Source organism: Zonotrichia albicollis, chromosome Z, assembly GCF_047830755.1.
Source record: "Zonotrichia albicollis isolate bZonAlb1 chromosome Z, bZonAlb1.hap1, whole genome shotgun sequence".
Taxonomy (NCBI): Eukaryota; Metazoa; Chordata; class Aves; order Passeriformes; family Passerellidae; genus Zonotrichia; species Zonotrichia albicollis.
The window spans coordinates 31,622,571-31,646,626 of NC_133860.1; the positions used below are offsets into that span (position 1 = coordinate 31,622,571).

General features: G+C 39.5%; 1 protein-coding gene across 1 annotated transcript in view; it reads left to right on the top strand.

Moving 5' to 3' along the window:
* PARP8 (poly(ADP-ribose) polymerase family member 8) overlaps positions 1–24,056 on the top strand; it is a 120,159-nt gene that overhangs the window by 78,689 nt on the left and 17,414 nt on the right. Inside the window, exons 12-16 of the mRNA XM_074533642.1 lie at positions 412–976; positions 3,314–3,367; positions 3,471–3,566; positions 16,419–16,511; positions 22,436–22,561. Of these exons, the coding sequence (XP_074389743.1) occupies positions 412–976; positions 3,314–3,367; positions 3,471–3,566; positions 16,419–16,511; positions 22,436–22,561 (934 nt within the window). The remainder of the gene's footprint in view (positions 1–411; positions 977–3,313; positions 3,368–3,470; positions 3,567–16,418; positions 16,512–22,435; positions 22,562–24,056) is intronic.

Genomic DNA, 24,056 nt, shown 5'->3' on the forward strand with positions numbered 1-24,056 from the left:
ATAACTTTCATGGGATCATGCTGTGATCATTACATAGAAAATACAGATTTTGATAAGGAAAATCTGTTATAAGAGGTGGATTTCATTTTGAAGATAATTTCCTGAATAATTGGTTTGTTTTGAGACACAGAAGACCTTACAAAAAACTGTGACGTCACAGATCTAACTTCTACTTGAATAGTTGATTGTCTTTTTGATTGATGAGCTCATATGTAAATAGGAGTAAGTTGTTTGTTTTGATATTGGAAGATGTTTTATATACATTTTTTTATTAAAAGTCTAGGTTGCATTTACCACTAGTGAAAAACATAAACCCGGGTGACACTTATAAGTCTTTACATTTGTGTGATCCTGCTTGATTTGCCCAGGATTTTGATTATTCTCCAACTTTTCCATGTTCTTTATGCTAAGGTCGCCAAGTTATCCTCCACCTGGCTGTGGTAAAAATAAATCAAAACTGAAGTCAGAACAGGACGGCATCTCCAAGACCCACAAACTACTGAGAAGGACTTGCTCTAGCACAGTGAAGGCGGAGGATGTGTGTGCCACAAAATCCCACCGAACCTTTGGCCGCTCGTTGTCGAGTGACCCGAGGGCTGAACAGACAATGGCTCTCAGATCGCACAAACTGCTGAGCCGTGCTTGCTCTGCAGCTGCCAAGCAAGAGGAGTGCATCTCTTTAAAGCCCCATAAGGTGTTAAATAGGTCGTGCTCTGGGGATCCTCGATGTGAGCACAACAGCACCTTGAAGCCCCACAAACTTTTAAGCAGATCCTACTCCAGTAACCTTAGAATGGAAGAATTGGATGGGTTGAAGAACCACAAGTTGCTCAGCAAGACTTACTCCAATGCCCCTAAATCATCCAAAATGGAGCCTTTCAAGGAGTCCACCATGGCAGAGAGCAGGAGGCTCTCTCTTACCTCAGGGCTTATTGGTATCTTAACACCATCCTCATCATCACCTTCACAAGCTGCTGTGCGTAATATTTTTTTTGTATTTTGCTCATTTTCCTCCTATTATTTTCCAAGTGTGCTATTATGCTTTTTGTGTGAAGGCATTAATACTTAGGATATATGATAGTGACTATATTAGATATACTTGGAGACAAGAGCAATGAAGTCAGCTTTTTAAGGAGGATTCAAACAGCTGTGCATACACGTATACTTAAGTTACAAAATCAGAATCTGCTGGGGTCAGGACAGAGATTTTATGTGTCGTGTTGAAATGCAGCTCAACGCACAGCTGTTGGCCATGGGAAAAATCCAGTCACCCATTTCTTCCCTGCATACTTCCTGCAGGAAGAAGGGAGAGTGTGCACTACTATGCTGCAGAATTATGCTGGTTGCAGAGCAGAGAACTTTTATCATTTCCCTGCTTGTTTCATGAGGGAAACAACTGTCCATTAGATGGTTTGAGTGCCACATCACCTCTCCTTCTAGTCTTTGCATCTGCCATCATCATCATCATCACCATCATACTGGAACGAGCTCAGTCATGGTTCCACCTTGTCTCCATGGTTCTCACCTCTTGCACATTTGTGATTTGTGAAGGGTTAAACTTAAACCTTCAAATGTGCTGGGGGACATTGGAGGCCATGCAAGGAACTGGGCCTATGCTCGTCCTCTTATTTTCCTCAGAGATGTGATCAATTGGGAAAACAAAGGGCAGCATATACTCTTGCATTTAAGAAAGACCTTTCAAAATCGATTATTCTACCTATACCTCTTCAAAGATGGCTTTTTACTTTAGAAGGAAGAGTGGGTTTGTTTGCAGTCTTTCAAGGCAACAGCCTGTTTTTTGTCTTTGATGTGGGGAGAAGTGTTTAGAAAATAGTTCTCTCTACTCCTTTTGCCTGATGGTACCTTGGAAGCTGATTCTTCCTTCAGATGCCATACATACATTTAAAATAGGGCATTCTAAATAATGAAATTACATTGAATGTGCTATATTTCACGGTAATTTAGTTTAGTAAGCTTTAAGCTGTACTCTTCAGATCTAAAGTCAGGGATACACTTTCATAAGACCATTTATATGTATGCTGTGTGGTTGATTTATGTGATGTGCACAGCAAAATTAATTTAAGATGAGCCATCAGACTTTATTCTTGTTGCAGTTTAGAGATGCAATTTTTTTCTGATTCAGCAGAGAATGTATTACCATAACAAGACTTTTCGCTCCTGACATTGATAGGAAAAGTCCCTTTGGTTTTCTAAGATAATGAAAAGCTGACCAGGTTTCATTACTGATGTTATCACCTGATAAAGAAAAAAGGCAAGCCCTGTTTGGCAGCCTATAAAAACTACCCATAATTTATTGCTTCAATGCACTTACTTTGAGGGGAGATCATCACATACATGGTCAGATGTAGTTTGACTTTAGTGGAAGGGCATCAAGAGTCTTATTTCACATTTTATATGCAGGCATCAGATATATGGGTCACCTAGGTGCCTAGCTGCAATTTGAAGTCAGTTGAATGTAGGAGTGATGAATTAAGATACTGAGTTCCCTTCAATTCTCAGCTAAAATGTGAGTCTCATATATGAATACAAGGAGGATTGTTTCCCAGAAGAAAAATGAAAAAGCAGTTAAGCAATTAAACAGTAGAAAAATGAAAGGAAATAACCCTATTTAAAAAAACCTGCCAAAACACTGTGAGTGGAGCTGATGTAACTCTGTTCAAAACAATGTTTGATTGAAATAAGTGTCATTTATAGATGGATGCCTCCACAATAGATGCCTCCCTTCTGGAGGGAAGTCTGAACCTTACTGACTCTTGTTAACAGAATAACAGAAGTTACTTCTAATTTATGTTGTTGTGTGCTGAAAGAAAAATTATTCGAGTAGTATCTGAGCATAAAGATCTGTTAGTGCAGTGTTGCAGAAGTGAAACCTTAGTACATATAAAATAAAGAGGTTTTCAGCCTTACTGAGAGTTACAGAAGTCTTTCAAGCCTTAACATACAGCCCATATTTGGATAGGCAATACGCAGTGAAAACGCAATGGAAGTTGCCAAACTTTAGTTTATTAGGACAGAGTGAAGGCACTGGTGTTTTCATTTGAGATTAAAGTTTCTCAGGTGGTGAGATACAAATCTTCATTAGATTTAAGAACTAGAAAGAAATACTAGAAACCTACGCCATACTCAGTAAACAGTAAAAGGATTGATTATTTGTAATGCCTGGTTCACAAGTGAGAGATCTCTTTAGACGCAAATTGTTTACATATTTACATGCAAAAACTTACAGATGCTTTTACCATTCCCTTATAATTAGTCTGCCAACACTGAAATTGCCTCAACTTTTTCCTTGCAGCAAAATTATGGTGCAAAATGCATTCCAGTGCGAGACCGTGGCTTTCTTGTGCAGGTAGGATGTCATATCCTATTCATATATGAAACACTGTGGAGCATGAGCTGACTGTTAATTATTTTTAAGCAGATGCTGTTATTCTCATTTTCATTGTTCTCAGACTATTGAATTTGCTGAGCAGCGGATACCAGTATTGAATGAATACTGTGTAGTTTGTGATGAACCTCATGTGTTCCAGAATGGCCCTATGCTGAGGGTAAGTGGTGTGCTCGTAAAACAATGCATTTTATAGTGCCTTGAATAGCTGTGGACAATACAAACCTGTTGGAAAACCATTAAATTATTTCAGATGGGTTTCATCCTAATACTCTTTTGAGATGCAGAAATATGAAGCATATTAACTAGACTTTGCTGTAAATTTGGAAACAAAAAAAGTCTTACAAGGAAGAGAGAGAGAAATTAGGCTTGTATCATACCACCGAAGGGGCATGTATTTCATTGAACACTATTGTGCTGCAGTAGTCACAGCCAGATAACACAGAGAACTGCGTTGAAGTGTTTTTCCCAGTGCTCTGGCATTCTTCTGAAAGCTTAGGGCACCTCATCCCTGAGCTTTTATCAAGCCATGACCACAGTATTTGCATACACTGGTGTTAATGCCAGCACTCTGCAAAGTTCTTCTGGCCTTGTTTTGCTCACAGGCTGCTGGAATGATCCATTCTCAAATGTGATAAAAAAGGCAGTAGAAGGAGATGTTCTCTGAAGTGCCTGATCTGGCAGTGACCCAGCCTAGGAGCACTGTTGTGGCTCAGTATGCCCAAAGTCTGGCCAGTTAGGCAGCTCTTCCTTTCATTCCTCTATGACTGGGAACAGAATTTTGCCTGCTGATCATTGTAGCCTCTCTCATGCTGTTGGTGGAACAGTGATAAAGAGTAAGATTGGTCATGAGGGACACGCTGCCTGGAGCTGCTGGATCAGTGCAGCTTTGTGAAAGAGTATATTAACAGAATACAGTTCTTAGTTTAGGACTGGTCTTGCATTTTAGAATCCTCTTGTTTCACCTGCCCTTTATCCAGTAATGAAACATGAGTAACCTAAAAAGATTAAAGCCATGGAAAACTAACTCCAGTGAATAAGTGGTCTGATACAAGGCAATTTCTCCACAGTGTGGCCAGCAGCTCTGCGTAAGCTGAAGCAGACCTTGTCTATGATAGTTCCATGGAACTAAATTCATGAGGACTATTGCTCTAGGTGGTAGCAGAAGTCACCTCAGTGTCACTCCCCATGGCACTGACTGGCACCAGGGTCAGGCATTCTGACTGCATGCAGGGTGTGCAAATGAGCTGCTGGTAGAATTCGAAAAAGCCTATACATACCGAGTTAGTTTAAGTAATGGATACATTACTTAATATACTGTTTAAGTAATTGGATATCCAAACCCCTATAGTTTTGGATATCCAATCAGAGTTATTTTTGCTTCTTCAAGCTCATATCTATCTTTTAAAAGCAAGACTTTCTGATAGGTTTATCAATAGCCAAAACTGATAAGAAGCCTGTAAAAATGCATCAGTTCCTCACTGTTTGTCTTTGAATACACTGCTATGTATATTACCCATGACAGAAAGAGATAAGACAAATTCAGTAATATTTGGAGAGTGATTAAAGTTTGGAAAACATAATTATTTATGTTATTGGACATAATATAATTATTATGTTATCTATTATCAAAACAAACATAATTATTATGTTATCAATTATCTATAGGTCAAAGCAAAGAGTAGGATTTATTCTACTAAAAAGAACCAGAATGTAAAGTTATCTGCTCTAAATGAAAAAAATCTAAATTCCTTCTTTCCCACCATAAAGATTGAAATCTCTCAGAATTACTCTTTTGTATCTTCAATTTAAAGGATCATTTTATAGCTATCTGTTTAAGAGTTTGTCAGCATTTCACAACAGAAGAAGCTGCAACCATCTTTGCTTCTGAACATATATTCATCAGTGTCTTTGAAGTAGCATAACCTGACAAGCTTGGCAAAAACGAAGGAGTGTCTTATATAACCTAGGAAAAATTAGATACCAGGAAGAAATCTAGCTTACTCTGTGTATGCTTGAATGACTCAATAAGCAATATAGAGCCATTAATGAGTTTGCATTTTTGTAGAAGGTGAGAAAGGATCTCAGTGTGAATTGAGCATTAGCTTGCCCTGGAGTGTGTTAAGGAAATTTATGTTTCATTCTACTGAGAGCTCTGGTCAGGGGCAGCTTGAAGAAGTCAGTTTGTGGGGTTTATGTATACATGCTTCAGCTGAAGACACACACACACATGTGTATACATGCATACATATATATGTGTATATAAATAAGAAGTATGTGGAGAAAGAGTATTTTCTTTTTAGTACTGCTGCCAGAGCGGATCTCAGAAATTGAGTACTTTTGTTGCAAGAATACAGCAAGCTTTCATTTAAGCCAAGGCTGCATGCAGTGTAGCTTTATTGAGGATCCCTGATCTTTGTAAGGGTTCTCTCTTTGGATACCACAGTAACCTCACCAGGTTTCGGAATGGTGGGTGCCTTGCCGTGGTGTGCTTAGGAAGAGTGTCCAGATCTCGTTTTCTACAGATGCCTGCATCCCAAGGGCATCACATGAAAGGCTCTCTCTGCAGCAGGTTGTGTCACAAGGCGCACCACAGGCTGTGTAGTTCTGGGTCATTCACCAGTTTCCCCCATTAAAATTCAGCTCCTCCACACAGGCACACGAGTTCTTGTCTAGGTGTGGGTACTCTTAATGGTGATTTTCCCTTCTACATTTTGGACCTTTTTTTTCAACAGCAAAGAAGACCTATGAAAAGCATAATAAAGTTACTGCTTGAAAAGTTACTTTAATATGTATATAGGTTTGATTTTCTGATATTTTATGGAGTTTTATGCAGTTATAAAGAAGCTGCAGAGAAATTTGATTCTCTGTTCCTCCCATATGTCAGCCCCGTGCCTTTCCTGAACTTTAGTGTAGTTTATTGTCTTAAAAGCAGTTTAAAAAATTGAACAATTGCCATCACACAACAATTACAGTCTTTTAATACTGTGAAGTGCTATACCTACTCACAAACTGTTACGCTATAGTTTTTTGTGCTAGTTATTACTGACTTGGGAAGTTCAGATGTCTCATCCTCACAACAGCTGAAGAAACCATCTGAAACTAGGAGATAAAGCTTTTTTCTTTCTGCAGGCTATCGTTTTATCTTAGTTGTAAAGTATCTTTCAATCAATCTCTCTCAGCAAGCTTTCTTCTCAGTATTATGTTTCATTTGCCTAAATAAATTTTTCTGGGGGAGTAGTCTGGCTTTAATATCTATTTCAATTTAAGTTACTTTTTAAAAATCCTGACATCTTTTTTCCCATAAGATAACAACAAGATAACAACAAGATGTTTCATTTTGTATGGCTTTATTTAGGCACTAGATCCACATGGCAGATGTATCAGTGTGTGGAAGATTCTGTTGCAGAACAGCTGCATGACACGATTGCATATGTTTGACTTGATGATTTTACAGTGGACATCTGTCTTGGTCCAGAGCCCTCAAAAATTATCTGGTCATGCAAATGTTCCCTGCTGGTTCAGGGATCCTTATTGTACATTGAAATCTTGTTTTTAGGCCTTCTTAGTCCTTTATTGAGGATAAATAAAGGGGCTGCTTTATTGGCTTACTGAAGACGAATAAGTAAGAAATTCTTATATTTCTCTTAGGAATTTCTTTACAGAGCAAAGTGAGTATCTGTGAGAATAACCAGCTTTCTTTTGAGCTCCAAGATTCCCTGAAATTTGGAAGACCAGACTTAAATACTGAGTTCCTCTGTGTACTCCACAAGTCTGTGTGTGTGGAAAACAAAACAAAACAGATTGGGTAGATGGGGTGATCTTAGTACATGCCCAAACCTAATGCCCTCATGAGGAGCTGCACCTGTATTACTGTGAAGGAGAAGAAAAAAGGTTCTCTTGAATGGAAGAAGGAATCTTGGAAAAGTACTATAACACATCATGAAGTTGTAGCGCACTCTTCTTTATAAAGGCTGATGGTCCACTGCTTCATTCCATCTGCTTAAAAAAAACCAGTAGTAAAGCAGGCAATGTTTTCCCGTAAGTATTCACACTTTCCCCAGATAAGACTGGGATGAGTGAAAGTTCTCATCATAGCATGTTTCTTTTGTATTTATTTCAAAAGCACAGTGAGATCTAAGTATTATTTGCAGTGCACCAGAAGTTATAAAAGCCGAATTGGATGTTTTGGTGGTACATAGAGTACCACCAAAATTGGACAATTATTTGAAATCACTGCGTGGAATGATTTGCAGTTGTTCTGCAAAGCAGAAGAAAAATGCAGTGAATCCTAAGAATAAAAAATATTATTTAAGCTCTTACATAACATGGATCAATGCTATTTCATGCAGTCATTTCTGAGGATGATCAGAATCCTGCATGTTTCACTTTTCACAGAAAGGTTAAGAAACAATTTTAAAATCATTAGCAAGTGTTGGGACTGCAGTCTGTACATCCAAACGACTCCCTTAACTTGTATGAAGAATCACAGTGCATCTTCCTGCAAGGCACCCTGTGCTACAGAGCTCTCAGGAGCTCTGCCATCTTCTGAAGTAGCTCCATGCTCTGTTTTGAAAAAGGGGGAAGTGAAAGGTCAAACAGAGTTTGATGGAGGAGACACACAGAAGGCAGACATGGCAAATCTACTGAAAAAGTAAGGGTCTGGTAATTTGAATTATTAGCCTCATGTTCCCATCTTTGTTTTCAACAGAGAAGTTGTTTAGGGGAGTGAGAATGGACTATTATGTGTTTGTAATAAATGGCTAGATTTGGATTGTCTCAATAGCATTGTGAAATGCTTTTTTTCCCCTAGCATTTTCAAACGGTTGGTATTTCATTCACATCTATGTTGTTTAAATAGTTCCATAAGTTATCCTGATTTCCGTCAAACTACAATATTAGATTAAATATTAAAAACTAACCTAGGAAAGTTGAATGACTTCCACAAAACACTTTATGAAGTACTGACAGATTCTTGCATGGGGCATGTGTCTCTAGTGAAAAATTCCTGAAACTGGAATTTGTGTCATCCACTGCCTTACACTGGCTTTTGAAGATCTCCAAGGATGGAGACTGCACAGCCACTCTGAGCAGCCTGTTACATTGCTTGAAAAAGCTTTAGGAAAAACTTATTTTAGCTTTATCTAAAATTTTGGAAAAGTTTAGATAAAGTTAGTCCTATATGAGAGAATAAAAGTACTGACTGACCTCTAAAGGTCCTTTTCAACCATCTGATTTGGTTCATCTATCTCAAAAATGTATTTTCCAAAGCAGATTTAAGAATGTAATAAAGAAACCTAAGGATTATTTGGTTCAATGTTAGAAGGCTATTAACTTCTTTTAATGCTGTATTAAAGTCTTCCTTTTATTATTACTGGAATATTCTAAGGAAGGATTAAGTTGCATTTTCATAATGCAACAGTTTTGCTGCTGTAACGGTAGAGAAATAAGTTGTTTAAGGAATTCAGCGTGTACTTCCGTTACAAACATTTTATGTAATGAGATCACGAGTCCTTAACAAAAGTGGTTATTATATTTAAATATCTGATTAAAAGACGTGCAATAAAAACTGTGATATCATATTTAAAGACTGGAGTTAAGAAAATGTCAGTCCTCTCTTAAAGAAGTGCAGGAAGGAGAGGATCCAGAGAACTCCACCCTCACCTTCATCTCTAGGAAGGTGATGAAGCAGCTAACCCTCAAAACCATCTCTAGGCACATCCAGGACAAGAAAATGTTCACAAAGAGTCAGCATGGTTTCCCCCTGGGAATCCATACTTGAATGACTTGGTTAAACTTGTTTGAGGAAGCGACTGGTCAGGTAGATGAGGAGAGAACAGTGAATATTGTCTGCTTGGACGTGAATAAGGCTTTTGGCAGTGTCTGCCATAAGATCCTTTTAGAAAAGTTGTTGATGTGGCCTAAATGAGGAGATGGTGAGGTGGGATTGTCTGGGCCTCAAGTGTGATGTTCAGGGTAAAGTTACTTAGGGGTCAGCAGCTCGCAGTGTACCCCAGGGATCAGCAGTGGGTCCAGTCCTGTTTAGGACCTTCATTAATCACCCAGATGATGGTGCAGAGTGTATCCTCAGAGAGTTTGCAGATGATGGAAAGATTGAGAAGTGTGCAGTACTCCTGGACAATGGGCACCGTTCAGGGGGACCTCAACAGGCTGGAGCAGTGGGATGCCAGGAATATCATGCAGTTCAACAAGGAGAAGTGCAAAGTCGTGGAGCTGGTGAGGTGCGCGCGGGCGTACACGGCCCTGGATCCGGCTAGCTGGTGAGGGGCGAAGGCCGGTGCCCCTGCGCATCTGAAGCCAGCCCCCCTCGGCGTCTTGGCCTCGGGCTGAGCTGGGTGATAGCTCGGAGCAGCGCAGTGTGAGACAAATTAGGAGGCGACCACTTGCTGGGGGTAAACTGTCGGTTTATTACAGAAGCACCAACGAGGAGGGGAACCACCCAGCAAATGGCCCCGAACAGGGGGCGGGAGAGGATTTTAAGGGAAAAGCGGGGAAAAAGGCAGGGAAACCCGGCTAACCAATAGTAATACATATTTGGAGGTGCGAAACATAATTGATATACCAAAGTAACCAACTGTTATGAAACATAGGAGGGGCTCCGGGGCTACAGCCAACCATAACTCCCAGAGAAAAGAAAATTCTCGAAACCTGTGAGGAGAAGGGGGTGATTGACTGGGCCCAGGGAGGAGACAACTTTCACTTATAAGGGAGAATATGGGAGGAGCAGTTTCATTTCGGCAACTAATAACAGCGAGGTTTCCATAGCAACCTAACTGACAGGGTAGCAGCGGCGGGAACTAACAGGGAAGGAAGAAACCATTTAATACAGAAAATGGGGGAGCAAACTGACAAACTTAAGAACACACTACAGCAGTGAGGAACAAACCCAGGCACCCGTGTATGCTGAGGGCCACCCAGCTGAAAGCAACTTGGCTTGGGCAGGAAAGGACGCCAGCTTGGACAGGAGAAAGCAATGTGCACTTGTGGTATGGAAGGCTGCTGGTGTTCTGGGCTACACTGAACAGTAGGATTGTGTGTGTGTGTGGAGGGATGTGATGCTGCCCCTGCACACAGCCCTGGTGAGGCCACACTGTGCCTGCTCTGTGCTCCTGAGCACAAGACAGGGACGGTGCTACTGGGGAAAGCCCAGTGAAGGGTCACTAAGATGATTAAAGGGGCTGGAGCACATCACATAGGAGGAAAGGCTGAGAGCCTGGAAGAGAGAAGGCACAGAAGGGATCTTACTAATGTCTGTAAATATTTGAAGGAAGGGAGCAAAAAGGACAGGGCCAGGCCCATTAGGGTGGTGTTCTGTGGCGTGACAAGGGGAAGAACATATAACCTGAAACACAGGAAGTTTCAGTGGAACAAGAAACACTTCTTACCTTTTTCACCTTTTCTGAAGGTGACTGAGCATGGGAATAAGTTGTCCAGAGAGGCTGTGGAGTTCACATCCATGGAGAAATTCAAAAGCTGTCTGTTCAGGGCAGCTGGCTCCAGGTGACCGTGCTTGAGCAGGGATGTTGGACTAGATCACCTGTGGAGATCCTTGCCAACCTCAATCTTTCTGTAATTCTTTGATCTTATTCAGCTTTTACATAATGTAATTTGTAAAGCTAATGTCCATCTTGCTGTTCTGTGCCTTCCCAAATTCCTCATCTGCAAATACCAAGGCCATTGACAGAACAGTGTGACTGAATGGGTTTTAAAGACCTGTGAGACAATTATACAGAACAAAATAATCTCAGATTATATTCACTAAGGTTAATAAAAGACCATCTGTGTACCAGTTTTGTTGTTTCTAGGAAAGAAGTTTCTGTAGAGTGCCATCTTGTGTTGAAAGCTCAGACTGAGACCTCCTTTGAGCAAAGAAAGGATTAGTAAAAAAAATCAACAAAATTAAGTATTATAACTAGTTTCTTTGAAATTTGTACCCTGGTGCATACATTTCTGCTGTTTAATGTTTTTCCCATCAAGTATGAACAGTAAAATACCATTACGTAATATTTGAAATACCTGTTCATATTATTTAGCTGTAAAAGTAAGTGCAGTCTTGTAATTCTGATATATTTCTTCCATTAGTAAGCTTAAATTTTTAAAATGTTTTTCATCCCAAAGTGCTCCCAGTTATGTTTTATTTACTATGGGTGAAATCTTGACCTTGGAGGGTTCTTGTTGACTTGAAGAGGCCTTGGATTTCTCTGTGCTTTGTATACAAGGGTCTTAGATGCTACTGAAAACACAGGAGCATTGAGTATGCTGCTTAATCATGGGAAATTTCTTGAACAGAATAAACATCACTGAACTGTGGAGAAAAGTGTAGGTGTACAAATATGTTTAGTCAGACTGGAGTTTAGCCAAGATGCTTATGGAATTCCAAGATTTTTGTGGAATAACACTGTGGTCTTTCTAATCCTTATGCCACAAAATAGGCTAGTTTTATCTCTTATGAAAAAAGCCTTTCCAGCTACAACCTGTATTTTAATAGAATAGATTTAAATTAATTTATATTTTACTGACAGAGTAAAATGACTGCAGTATAGCTTTTCCTGTTGCCAACAAGTTACCAAGTGCATAATGCCCATCTAGCATTCTATAAAGCTTGTTTGTGCACCATTTTTTTCTGTATCTGTGAAGTAAAAATGTATTTTTTGAAAGTGTGTAAAGTGCAGAAAAAAAAAAAACAAACCAAAAAGCCCAGAAAATAAAATTTAAATCACTAAATTTAAATTACTAAACAAAGCCAAACAGAACAAGTGGCATTTCTTATTCAGCTACAGACTACTCTCATCTTTCTTCAGGGTGTATCTGATCACCTCTGTGGTATCTCCCATGTCTTTGAGCAGTGTGTTCCATGTAACACATGATTATTGAGAGACTATTCAGAGAGTTTACCTTACAGTAAAACTATAACTTGGCATGGTGGAAAGTAGGAAGCTGAACAGAGATTTGAAGTTCCTTTTGTTCCAAAAACAATTTGTCTCCTTGTCTGTTGCTTTCATTAGGAAAAGTGGGGTGATCACTAATGGTTTCACCTTCACCATTTATTACATTTGCTGTATGTCAGGCAGCCAGCCTTACCTGAAGCATCTCATGTTAGATCAATAGTTTTTAGGTGTGTCAGTCATGTTACAGCCTCTTTAGTGTCTGTGTGATATCCCTGAGAACACAGGAAAGGGTGACACGTTGCTCTGAGCACAGCTGCAGCCCACATTAGAAAGTTGCTAGATCTATATAGACTGTGAAACTTTCAGCTTTTTGAAATTGAAAGAATGTCTAGAAAACCTTTTAGGTAGTGTATTAGTCCAGGAACCAGGATGTGTCCTAGTGTGTAAGTGGTTTGTGTGTCTGCCAGTCTCAGTCGCTGCAGAAAGAAACCACACTTGCATTGTAACACGCGGAAACTGTGCTGCTTTCACCACAGCAGCAGTTGGGTGGGAGCTACTGATCATGCAAAGAATGGGGGTGGCTAAAGGAGAAATCTGAAGACTTCCAGCATTTAGAAGATGCTGTCTGGTTCTGTCATTGTCTTCTGCCTCCAAGCATTTGCAGTCTCAGGTTAACGGCCCATGTCTTATTTTTTTGTGTTTTTTCCCCACTGGAATAATGATCCTCATAACAGTGTTTCAGCACCCAGTGATCTTCACTTAGCTAATAGTTCTGTGAAGACCAGTGGCTTTATGTTAATTTTCTATTTTCAAGAGAAAAAATAAAGTCTGTGTGAGACCCTGGTAGCTGCTCTTTCTGAGAAGAATTACAGTTGACTTGTTCAGGAAGCAACAAAGTTCCCCAGCCAGTCAGCTGTATCCTCAAAGTGGTTGTTGTAATCTGTGGAACTATGTGCGCCTAGGATGAAACTCAAATTCAGAAATAAATGTTTAAGTGTGTAAGCCCTATTTTGTTGTGTATTTTCCCCTTGAAAACAATGGGAGATAGTAATCCAGGAAGAGGTGATTAATCTGCACGTGTGGCTGTGAATTCCACATCAGTAAGAACATATTTATTGAATATTTCAAGTACAGACACAAAAATTCTTAGAAAGTTTAGCTTGATGAGTGTTACGTATAAATGAACTAAAGTGAGAGTATCCAAAGATGACATTGGAACAACGTAGCTTTTATAAATGTGTCAGTTCTTGTTTGTTTAGTGTGGCTGGGGACATTTCTCATATTTAAGATCTGAAGTCAGAACAATACTGTTCGCATCCCAAAGTCTCACATCCTATGACAAGAGAAGAGTGGATTCCCTATAAAGGGAAACATACTATCAATATGCAAAACATTAAAAGCAGAGTAGGAACAGCCTTGAATCCCAGTTTCCCCATAAAGCTTGTGGTTTTCTTTAAACTCTGCTTTCTAGAATTGATTTATTAACTTAGTTTTCATATGTTTTCATTGGTTCTAGCATGCACAATTGCAGGCAAAACATAAGTAAGGAAATGTAACGCTGAATAGGTAAGGCAGAGTGCGACAAACAAGGGTCCCTGAAACATTTCCTTCCTAATTGCAAGGTAGCTTTTTCATTTTGTAGGGATTTAAACAATACAAATGATTGAGCTTAACTAGTGACTGGAGCAGAGGACACTAAAATGGCCATACCAATGTCTCCTGGAATACATTGCTAACACCTGTGGGAAATTTAAGTTAAAAACATCTTATCTTGATAAATTGAGACAATTCCAGAAACAGAATTCAAAAGTACTTTTAAAATGACTGTAGGGTGGGCTGAAAGGCATTCAGACTAGATGAATAATACAGACTGTTGAAATGTCCCTTTAGCTGCAGGGTTGGGATTATTTTTCCCATTTTATTGTATTGACAGAATACGTAGTGGACAGAAAGCTTTGCCAAAATGAGAAGAATTGTATAGATCCTAACAGAAGTATCTGTTCCACTTCAGGGCTGAAATTCTGCTGTCCTGCTTGTCGGTATATCTATAGTTGTCCAGTGTCAGTCTGAGGCAAAAAAACCCAACCATCCTCCCCCCCACAAAAAAAACCCCAAAACCAAAACAAACAAAAAAAACCACCACCACCCCCCTCAAATAAAAAAAACCAATCCCCTACCCTAAAGACACAAAAAATTTTTTAAAGTCAGGCATAAATGCAATGTCTATTTTCCTAACATCCTTCTCCAGATGCTCAGACACTTCTGGGATCATAACAGAGGGGCAGGAAAAAGAGAAATGGTGACAAAATGTGTGTTCCTTTACCATCATTAAGTTTCAGGATAAATTATTTTGCTGAGACTGTAAACAAAATGTCAAAAATAAATATCTTCTTACAAGTTTTCTTCATGACAAGCATGGCCAAATTTAGATTGCTTAGCTATTCCAGAGTTATTTATTCCTTGCTTTGAAATAAAGGAAGTCTGTATATTCTGTTGATTATGATAGTTGCCCCACCGAACAAATGATTTAACCATCTTCTAAATGTGAAAAACCCAAGAATAATGATGGCAGTAGATACCTCTTGTCCAGCTTGCCATGGCACAATGAATTTGATCATGTTTGGCTTCATCTGCTGCCTAATGCAATGTAACATGACAGATAAACTAAATCAAATGGGTGACATTATCAGATTTGAAATATGATAGCTCTTGTAAAGCAAATGAAGTGAGACTGTATCAGTCCAGAAGATTTGAGATGTTTATTGAGTATTGAATCTTTGAAACACAGCAAGTGAATGTTTTAAGTTCTGCAAAACAAGTGACCGCAAGGACAACAGTATGCTTATTACTGGCAACGCTGTTGCCTGAAACAGAATTCAGCTAAATTTTAGGTTTCCTTTGTGTGTTTAATTATTTTTTTCATTTTTGCAAGTGCTTTGTAGAGGCAGTGGCTTGAACTTCAAAGCATAGTACTACAAATACTCTTGTACTTGTTGTGATCACTAGACTCAGAACTTTCAGTTACAAAGATGAGTTTAAGTTTCAGTGAGCTGGGATTTAATACTATGCATTCAAATAAGTAGTATCCAGCCAGTATTTTTGATTGTTTTTAGCATTGTCGTAACGGCTTGTGTTTATTGGGTAGTTTTAAGGGAGGTTTTAATTCATATTTCTTTCATCTGTTTGTTCATTTTGAATACTTGCAACAATTCATGGTGTGACGTTACTTGAGCCTTTATAAAGTTGGTCTGCTAATTATCTTTCAGTAAATAATATGGAGTTGCTGTAAGGATTGTAAACAGTTAGGAAGCCCATGAAGACATGCCTATTTTCATTACCTAAAGCTGTGTTCCTATTTGTTTCTGCTTTGTTTGCCTTATGAAGGCAAAATGTTCCATTTTCAATATGTGTTTTAGATAATGTTTTTTTATTTGTGATTACATCATTAATTACTTTTTAATAGGCAAAAGCTGGTTCCACAAGAAGGGGTTTTTTATTATTTAATACCTGAAAAAAGACTTGGAATATCTTTATTTCTTAAAATAAGTAGGCTTCAAAATAGTCTTTATGCTGTAAAAATTTAATGGATTTTCTTATAGTCTACCAATAACTTGTTAAATTGTCAAAAAACTAAAAGTAACCTCTTCAAAAAATTGTTTTCCAGATCAGATTTTTATGTGTGTTCTGAACAGCCGTGTAAGAAGCTCTGAAGAATAAACCTGCTCCCATTAGCTTCATGATTAGTTCTCCATTAAGTTTAATTATGTAGGAAGTTTTCAGATAGATAGTCTTAAGAACATTTGAGTACTATGCCTGTAATTTTGGTTTTGTAACAGTGCTGGGATTTCTTTTAAATTTAGCCTCTCTGAGTACTTAGGAGTTTTAGAATTTTTCACTTTTGCTCTTCAGGTTATTAAAATGTTTCTCTAATGTATCTTCCTCAATAATTGATATGTGTTTATATTTATTATTTAAAATCAGTCTTGCAGTTAAAATATGAAGAATTAGAATTAATCGTGTGGGTTTTCTCATAGCTCATAACATGCTAAAAGCAAGAATTCAAATTAGAACAGAAGTAAAATTAACTTTCTTTCTTTGTACAGCCCACTGTTTGTGAACGGGAACTCTGTGTATTTGCTTTCCAAACATTAGGAGTGATGAACGAAGCTGCTGATGAAATTGCAACTGGGGCACAGGTAGGATTATCTAAAGTTTTCTGTAGTTTACTCAGTCCTCTCTGTCTCTTCTAGTATGTGTTTTGACTTGCATGCACCATATGAGTACTGTTTGGTAAGTATTATTTATTTGTCCGCTGTTATAGCTGTAAATGCACTGGGTTTATGCACAGTGTATTCAAATAGTACTAATGAGGTGTTTCCATTGTTTTGCTTCCTTGTAATTAGAGTAACTGTGGTTTTGTGCCCTGTTGTATTCAATTAGGTCACCTGGGTTGTTAATAAAGGCAGCCATTGTAATTTGGAGATAATTTACATTTATTTTCACCTAATGAGCCATTACTACTCTCATGCAATTAATAAGTTACTTCCTCTTCATGGTCTTGGGATGCAGGGATCCACTGAGCATCTGTTGTTTCCATCATTACGTAGCAGTGGGAAAGTCCTTGCTGATATTGCTACATAGGGTTCTTTCTTCTTCTCAAGGGTCAGGAATTTAATATAAGCCTGCTTCCTAACTCTAAATTCAGTTATTGATGTAGTTACAACCCTATCATTGTTTTCTTAAAGTATTTTAAATTACGCTTCCAAATCACTAACCTAATGTTTCATTAGGAAAAAAAAAGTTAAAAAGATTTTACATTTAAATTCCCTTTAAGATCTCATGGTAAATGCCTGCACATCTTAAGGAAAAGTGCATTTGTGTCCAGTTTTCTGGTTACTGTGTTTCTACATAGTAAGCAGCAAGTTTTTTGGAAGAACAAACCTTCAATTTATTTAACTTTAACTAGCACTAGTGAGTATAGTCACTGGAAATAAACTATTCAGGTAGGTGCCTGAATACAATCATGAGCACATCTCAAAGGTAAAAGTTGCAGCAGTGTAGATCAGCTTCCTCATTGAGAATATGACTGGAATCAGAACAGCAGCTCTTCATCTGTTGTCTGAAGACCACTGGATTTGTAATATCTAGATACTGAATATTGGGATAACAGTTTAGGCTTGTAAGATATGGAAGGAGGTGTGCAGATGAAGCCCCACCTCTTTATCAGCCTGAAGTTCTGTGAGCATTTTGGTTTTTTAATTCAGGCACATGTTACATTACATGTACATTTAGAATCATAGAATCATAGAATAATTGGAGTTGTAAGGGAGCTGTGAATGTCATGTAGTCCTGTGCCCTGCCATAAGCCAGGACAACTTCAACTAAATCAAAGCCCTGTCTGACTTGACCTTGAATGTTTCCAAGGATGGGGCGTTTACCATGTGTTTCATCAGTGTTTCGTCAGTGTTCCATCACCCTCAGTGTAAAAGTCTTCTTTATATCTAGTCTATATCTCCCTCCTTTAGTATAAAACCTTTACCTCTGGTCCTATCACAGCAGGTTCTGCAAAAAGATTTTCCCTATCTTGTCATCCCGCTTTAAGTAGTGAAAGGCTGCAGTAAGGCTTCCCAAAAGCCTTCTCGTCTACAGGCTGAACACACCCAGCTGTTTCAGCCTGTCTTCATCAGGGAGGCATTCCTGTCTTCTGATCATTTTTGTGGCCGTCCTCCAGACTTGCTCCAGCAGGTGTTGGAGCACTTTCTTATGTTGGGGACCCTAGAGCTGCACACAGTGCTCAGGTGGACTCTCATGAGGGCAGAGGGGCAGAATCCCCTCCCTGCCCTGCTGCCCACGGGGCTCTGGATGCAGCCCAGGACACGTTTGGCTCTCTGGGCTGGCAGTGCCATGGCTGGGCCATGTGCAGCCTCTCACCCACAGCACCCCAAGCCCTTCTGGGCAGGGCTGCTCTGGGGCTGCTCATGCCCTGCCTGTGCTGGTACCAGGAGTTATCATGACCCAGGTGCAGCAACTTGCCCTTGGATTTGTTGAACTTGGCGAGATTCCCATGGGCCCATTTCTCCAGCTTCTACAGGTCCCTCTGGATGGTTTCCCATCCTTCAGGCATATCAGCTGCGCCACTCAGCTTGTGTAATGTGCAAATTGTGGAGAGAGCACTTGAACTCACTCTCTATGTCCTTAAAGAGCACTGGTCCCAGTACTGCTCCCTGGGGGACACCGGTCATCATCAGTGGCCATCAGGACATTGACCTCTACCATCTGGATGCAGCTAGTTCCTTATCCACAGAACTGCCCATCAATCTAATTGATCTCTCCCCAATTTAGAGAAAAGGATATTCGGAGAGGTTGTTTTAAAGAATATAAATGACATCTGTAGCCTTTCCCTTATCCACTGATGTGGTCACTCCATCACAGAAGACCACTGGGCTGGTCAGGCAGGACTTGCCCTCAGTGAAGCTGTCGTGGCTGTCATGAATCTCCTCACTGTCCTCCATGTGCCTTAGCACAGCTTCCAGGAGAAGCTGTTCTATGATCTTCCCAGGCACAGAGGTGAGGCTGACAGGTTGGTAGTTTCTAGGGCCCTCTTTTCTACCCTTTTTAAAAATAGGTGCAATATTTCCCTTTTTCCAGTCACCTGTGACTTCACCTGGCTGCCGTGCCTTTTGAGTTAGCATGGAGAGTAGCTTGGCAACTTTATCAGCCAGTTCCCTCAGGATTATGGGATGCATCTTAGACCTTTCTATGTTCACATTCCTCAGGGACTCTCAAATGTAATCTTCGCTGACAGTGGGAAGCACTTTGCTTCCCTGCTTTCTGTCTTGAGTTTCATCAACTCGAGAGGTGTGTGAAGGGGAGACTGCCAGTGAAGATAAGCAAAGAGCTGTCAAGTTCCTTGGCTTTCTCATTGTCTGCAGTTACCATTTTCCCAGTCATGTTCAAAGAGGGGTGAACTTTCTTTGACCTTCCTTTTCTGTCTCACATGCCTTCAGAAGTCTCTTCATTATTCTTTGCATCTCTTGTCGAGTTGATCTCCAGTTGCACCTTGGCTTCCCTCACCCCATCCTGACACAAGCTGGCTGTGTCCCTATATTCTTCCTAGAATATCTATCCCTGCATCCCTTGCCTGTGCATTTCCTTCTTTCCTTTTAATCTTACCATCAGGTCTGGAGTCATCCATGCTGACATCTTGTCTTCCTTTCCTAATTTCCTACACATGGGTGTTGAGAACTCCTGCACTCTATGGAAGGCATTCTTAAAGATCTGCCAGCTCTGATCTGCTTCCTCCTCTTGAAAACAGTTTTCCAGGGGATCCTATTGAATAACTCTTTGAATAGCTGGAAGGTTGCTTTCCTAAAATGAGTAAAGAATTAGGTATGAGCCTTTTTAAGTAGAGCTGACTAAGCTGAGGAGAGGTGGCCCTGGTTAGCTCTCACTCTGTTTTGTATAAGTGTCAGTGTTGCAGGCACGTGCAGAGCTTGCTGTAGATCTCTGGAGTACCTCTACATTTACAGAGCTTTACTGTAGAATTCTGAAGCAATTGCAACCTTAAGAGTGCTTAAAAGAGTTAGATAAGGGATTTTTTTTCTGTTGTCCCATTGGACCTAGGTAGCTAAATTATGCTGTTTCTAGTGATAGCATTGCAGCCAGCTCACTATATTGGATCTGACTGAGCCCCCTGTTCCTGTCTGCAGAAAAAAAAAATCATCAGTTCTAGAGTTTTATTCATCTGAGTTCTTTTTGTCATTAGTTTAGGACAGTATGAATCACAGCATAGACTGTCAGCACAGTGGTTATTTCTCCAAGAGTCTAGCAAGCTTAGGCTGACTAGTAAAAGGTAAGTGTTCACATTTTGTCTGATTAATCCTCTTCCAAACCATTTTGTCTAGTGAGGAATCCTAAATAGAGCTTCCCATCATTAGAAATCATATCCTGTTTTGTCTTTTGTGCTTTCAGCTCGTTTCCTGAGGTGCACAACCCTACTTTGTCACTCTAAATAATCCGATGGCTTCTCCTTAATAATAAATGCTTGTGCTTTCTAAAACTTTCCATTCTGAACTCAGGTTGCCTTGTGTTAGTCATGTAGGCAAAATGCTTGAAAATTAGATGACTGATTTCTTGATAGTTCCAACTCCCTATAAAGAGTCTCTTGAGAGTGAGAGGCCCTGTCTGAGGGATTGATGTCATAAGAGGAATTGACATCAGCAAGTGTTGTCTTGTCCTTCACACGGCTATTTTAATCCTTACTTACTTCAGTACCTCCAATTGAGGAGTTCACATCCAGTTTTAAGGACATCTGCTTGATCCACAGCATCTCCTATTTCCAAGGAGTGCATATGCAAGGCTCTATTATAGGGTTTCTATTAGATTTACCTCCCAGTTTAAGTTGTTTTGCATTGCATCAACTCAAAACTGTGACCTCAGGGGAAATCAAGTGTAAAAAAAAAGCAGAGTAGGAAACAATCTAGGAGTCAACAGTTTGTTTAAAGGAGGGCTTAGGGATGATGGTGTCTGAGTAGAACTGTGCCAATTTTAAGACAGTGTCCCATCATGCAAATCATAAGGCAATACAACTTTGAGTCTCTGCATTTAAAGATCTGGGGACTCAAACAGCTCTTCCCTAGGAGTGTTTTGTGACAGCAGACTAAGAAGTGCTTCTCAGAAGCAGGGTGAGCTCATGCTCAATTTCACGGTAATACATTTACACAAGGGCAAGTTTGCTGCCTGATCTGGCTGCTGATCTCCTTTGTAAATGCCAGTGCATATGCCCTATTTCAAAACATTCATCTCACATACAGGTAGTATAAACTGGAAAGTAATCAGAGAACCATGGGGAAGGAAGGTATCATTATTTAAGTAATTTCATTTTTCAGTATATGTGAGATATTTAGTAACTGGAACTAACAGAATATATTAAAACTGATGGAGAAAATTGTCCATTAATACTGAAGGAGCAGAGAAGGAGAATGGCAGCTATATGACTCACCACAGCACAGTTCTTTTTCCCCTTTCATCATTATTCTTATTTTCATTCTGATTCTCTAAAAGACTGTAATTTTTTTCCATCCAAATGATCAGATATAATGACAGACGTAGAAAATCTTCTAGATGAATATGAGCTGTGAGATGAGATCTGATCCATGTGGACTTGTGGGGGGAACCAGGAATACCTATTAAGTCAGCTTGTCTCAGCTTTTCCTTTCTTTTGTGGAAAAGTCGTTTTCACAGAGGAATGTTTTCAGAAGGCACATAAAAAACATGAGGAAATGAGTTAATCCGCAGCTACTTTTTAATGTAGCAATTTTGGATTTCATAATGAGCTGAATTTACATTTCACAGCTGCCAGAAAGCTGCATTCTCTCATTTTTGTTATTTGCTGAATTCTATTTTTAACCTCTGAATTACGAATTTTGACACAATTGCTTGGGAATATGTGCCTAAGTGGTGTATTTACTTATATACACATGTCTATGTGCACATTACATGCAAAATCCTGTGGGGAAATTGTGAAAATCAAAGATAATCAATGAAGTGTTGTAATTTTTTATAACAGGAAGGAAAGAAGAGAATGCCCTAGTGTGAGCTGTGCAGATGACTGTTAAACCATTGCAGTATTATGGGTTTAGCAGAAGCAATGTTTTCAAGTGTTTCTGTGATTACAGTCTTCAGGAGAAGAGCAGAAAGTGGAACAAATTTGACAGACTATTCCTTGTTCTTGAGCAAAGTGTTTACTGGTGTGTCTATACAGAGATACACCAGTTTAATTTCCTTAATGAATAAATTTGATACAGGAATTCACATGTGTGCACAAGAGAAAGCAACACTTCAAGCAATATATTTGATGTTATAATACTTTTAGGACCAGAAACTGGTCCTAAAAGTGTATATGCACATGGAATAATACGCCATGGCTGACCCCAAACTCTGTTGAGGTCAGTGAAAAAATTTAGTCCTGAACTATCTCCTTGGATAACCCAGTTTGGGCAATATAGGTAACAATGAAATGCAATGTATCTATAATGTGTAAAAATGGCAGATTGGAAAATATACTATAAAAACATTTATTTTGAATAAACATAATAAATATGTCTCTCTTTATCCCCAGGTAGTTGATCTGTTGGTATCTATGTGTCGGTCTGCATTAGAATCACCTAGGAAAGTTGTCATTTTTGAGCCATATCCTTCTGTAGTTGATCCTAATGATCCTCAGATGCTGGCCTTTAACCCCAGGGTAAGTAGTTACCTTTAATTTTGTCATCACTTGGTTTTAGTCATACATGAGATTTCAAAGCAAAGATTTCTCATGGAGGAGTCTCTTTTATTATGTGATACAGCTCTAGAATATAGCACAAGTGTGTTTTCTAAACTTTGCATCTTTTTTTTATTGTCTCTGAGAAAGTACTTGAATACAGACTTGTCCTGGTTCTGGCCAGGACAGTGTTAATTTCTGCAGTAGCCAGAATGGGGTATGGCTAAGACCCAGAGGTTATTCTATACCACCTCACATCATTTCTGGGAGCAGGGAGTCTCTTCCAGGGAAAAGAGGGAAAAGAGTTCACATTTTACTTGGCAGAGGGAGCAGTTGGATGTTGTTTGTGGCTGGTTTTCATTGCTGTTTCCAGCTGATTGTTCTTACCTTGACGCGTGATCTTTACCTTTGTGCCTCCCAATTCTCTATCCCACACCAGGGGGGAAGTGTAAGGAAGAGAGGGAGGAGGACAGTGAGCAGTGCTACGTCTCAGTGGGAACAGTAAATTGGAGAATACCATCCCTAAACCATGACAAAAGTGTAGGTTATGTTAAAGCCAAGAAACTCTTCTAAGGAACAAATTCTGGACGCAAAATTTTATATTCTAAGTGTTTTTCTGTCAATGTGCACACTGGACACAAAAAGAAAGATGGCTTTTGAGAGATAGAGGTCATGTAAGCCAGGGGATTTCCAGTCCATCTTTTCGTTCTTAGAAGTGTCAATGCTGTCATCTCATTTTCTCACTGCAAGCAGTTATTTCCTGATATGTAATTTTATGAGATGTTAATAGGTGAGTTTTTTACAAGCATCAATTTTGAAATAAAGAGAATTGTGCTTGTGTTACCTGCTCCTTGGGCTCCAAATGCTGCCTTTCAGGAATGCCCTCAGGCTGTGAATATTCCATCTCCCTAAAGCCATTTCCCCAAAGGCATAGAGGAGAACTCGGCTTGTCCTGCACTGGGATGCATCTCACTCTGAACAAAGGCCAGCTAGCAGGAGGTCTTTGTCAGGAGAGGCTGAGGTGTTCTGTAATGTGTTGGCAAGACCCCAAGATGGGGAGCAGTGGAGCTGCTGTGGAGTGGTGGAGCCTGTTCCCTCAGTTCACTCAGGTGGAGCTGCCTGGTAGTGGGTCCCAAGCAGCAGATCAGCAAAGATCAGGGTGAGGCAGAGAGACCACTGAAGGATCTATGAAGTTTTATAGAACTGCTAGCAAAGGAAACACATCTGTTTATATGCATTTTCTTTTAAAATCTGTTTGAGTCACTGCATTGTTTACCTCAAGAGCATGTTGTCCAAATAATTTAGTTACATTTAGTTACAAGTATTTGTTGAAAAATAATTTGATTTTTGGAGTGTTTTGGAGATCCCTATCAACTTCAAAGAAGAAAGATCATAGCAATATTTTTTCAAGGATTTTTTCTGGATGATGAATGACAGTCTGTGGAAGAAAGCTAATGGTTTGAAATGTTTGAAAGAA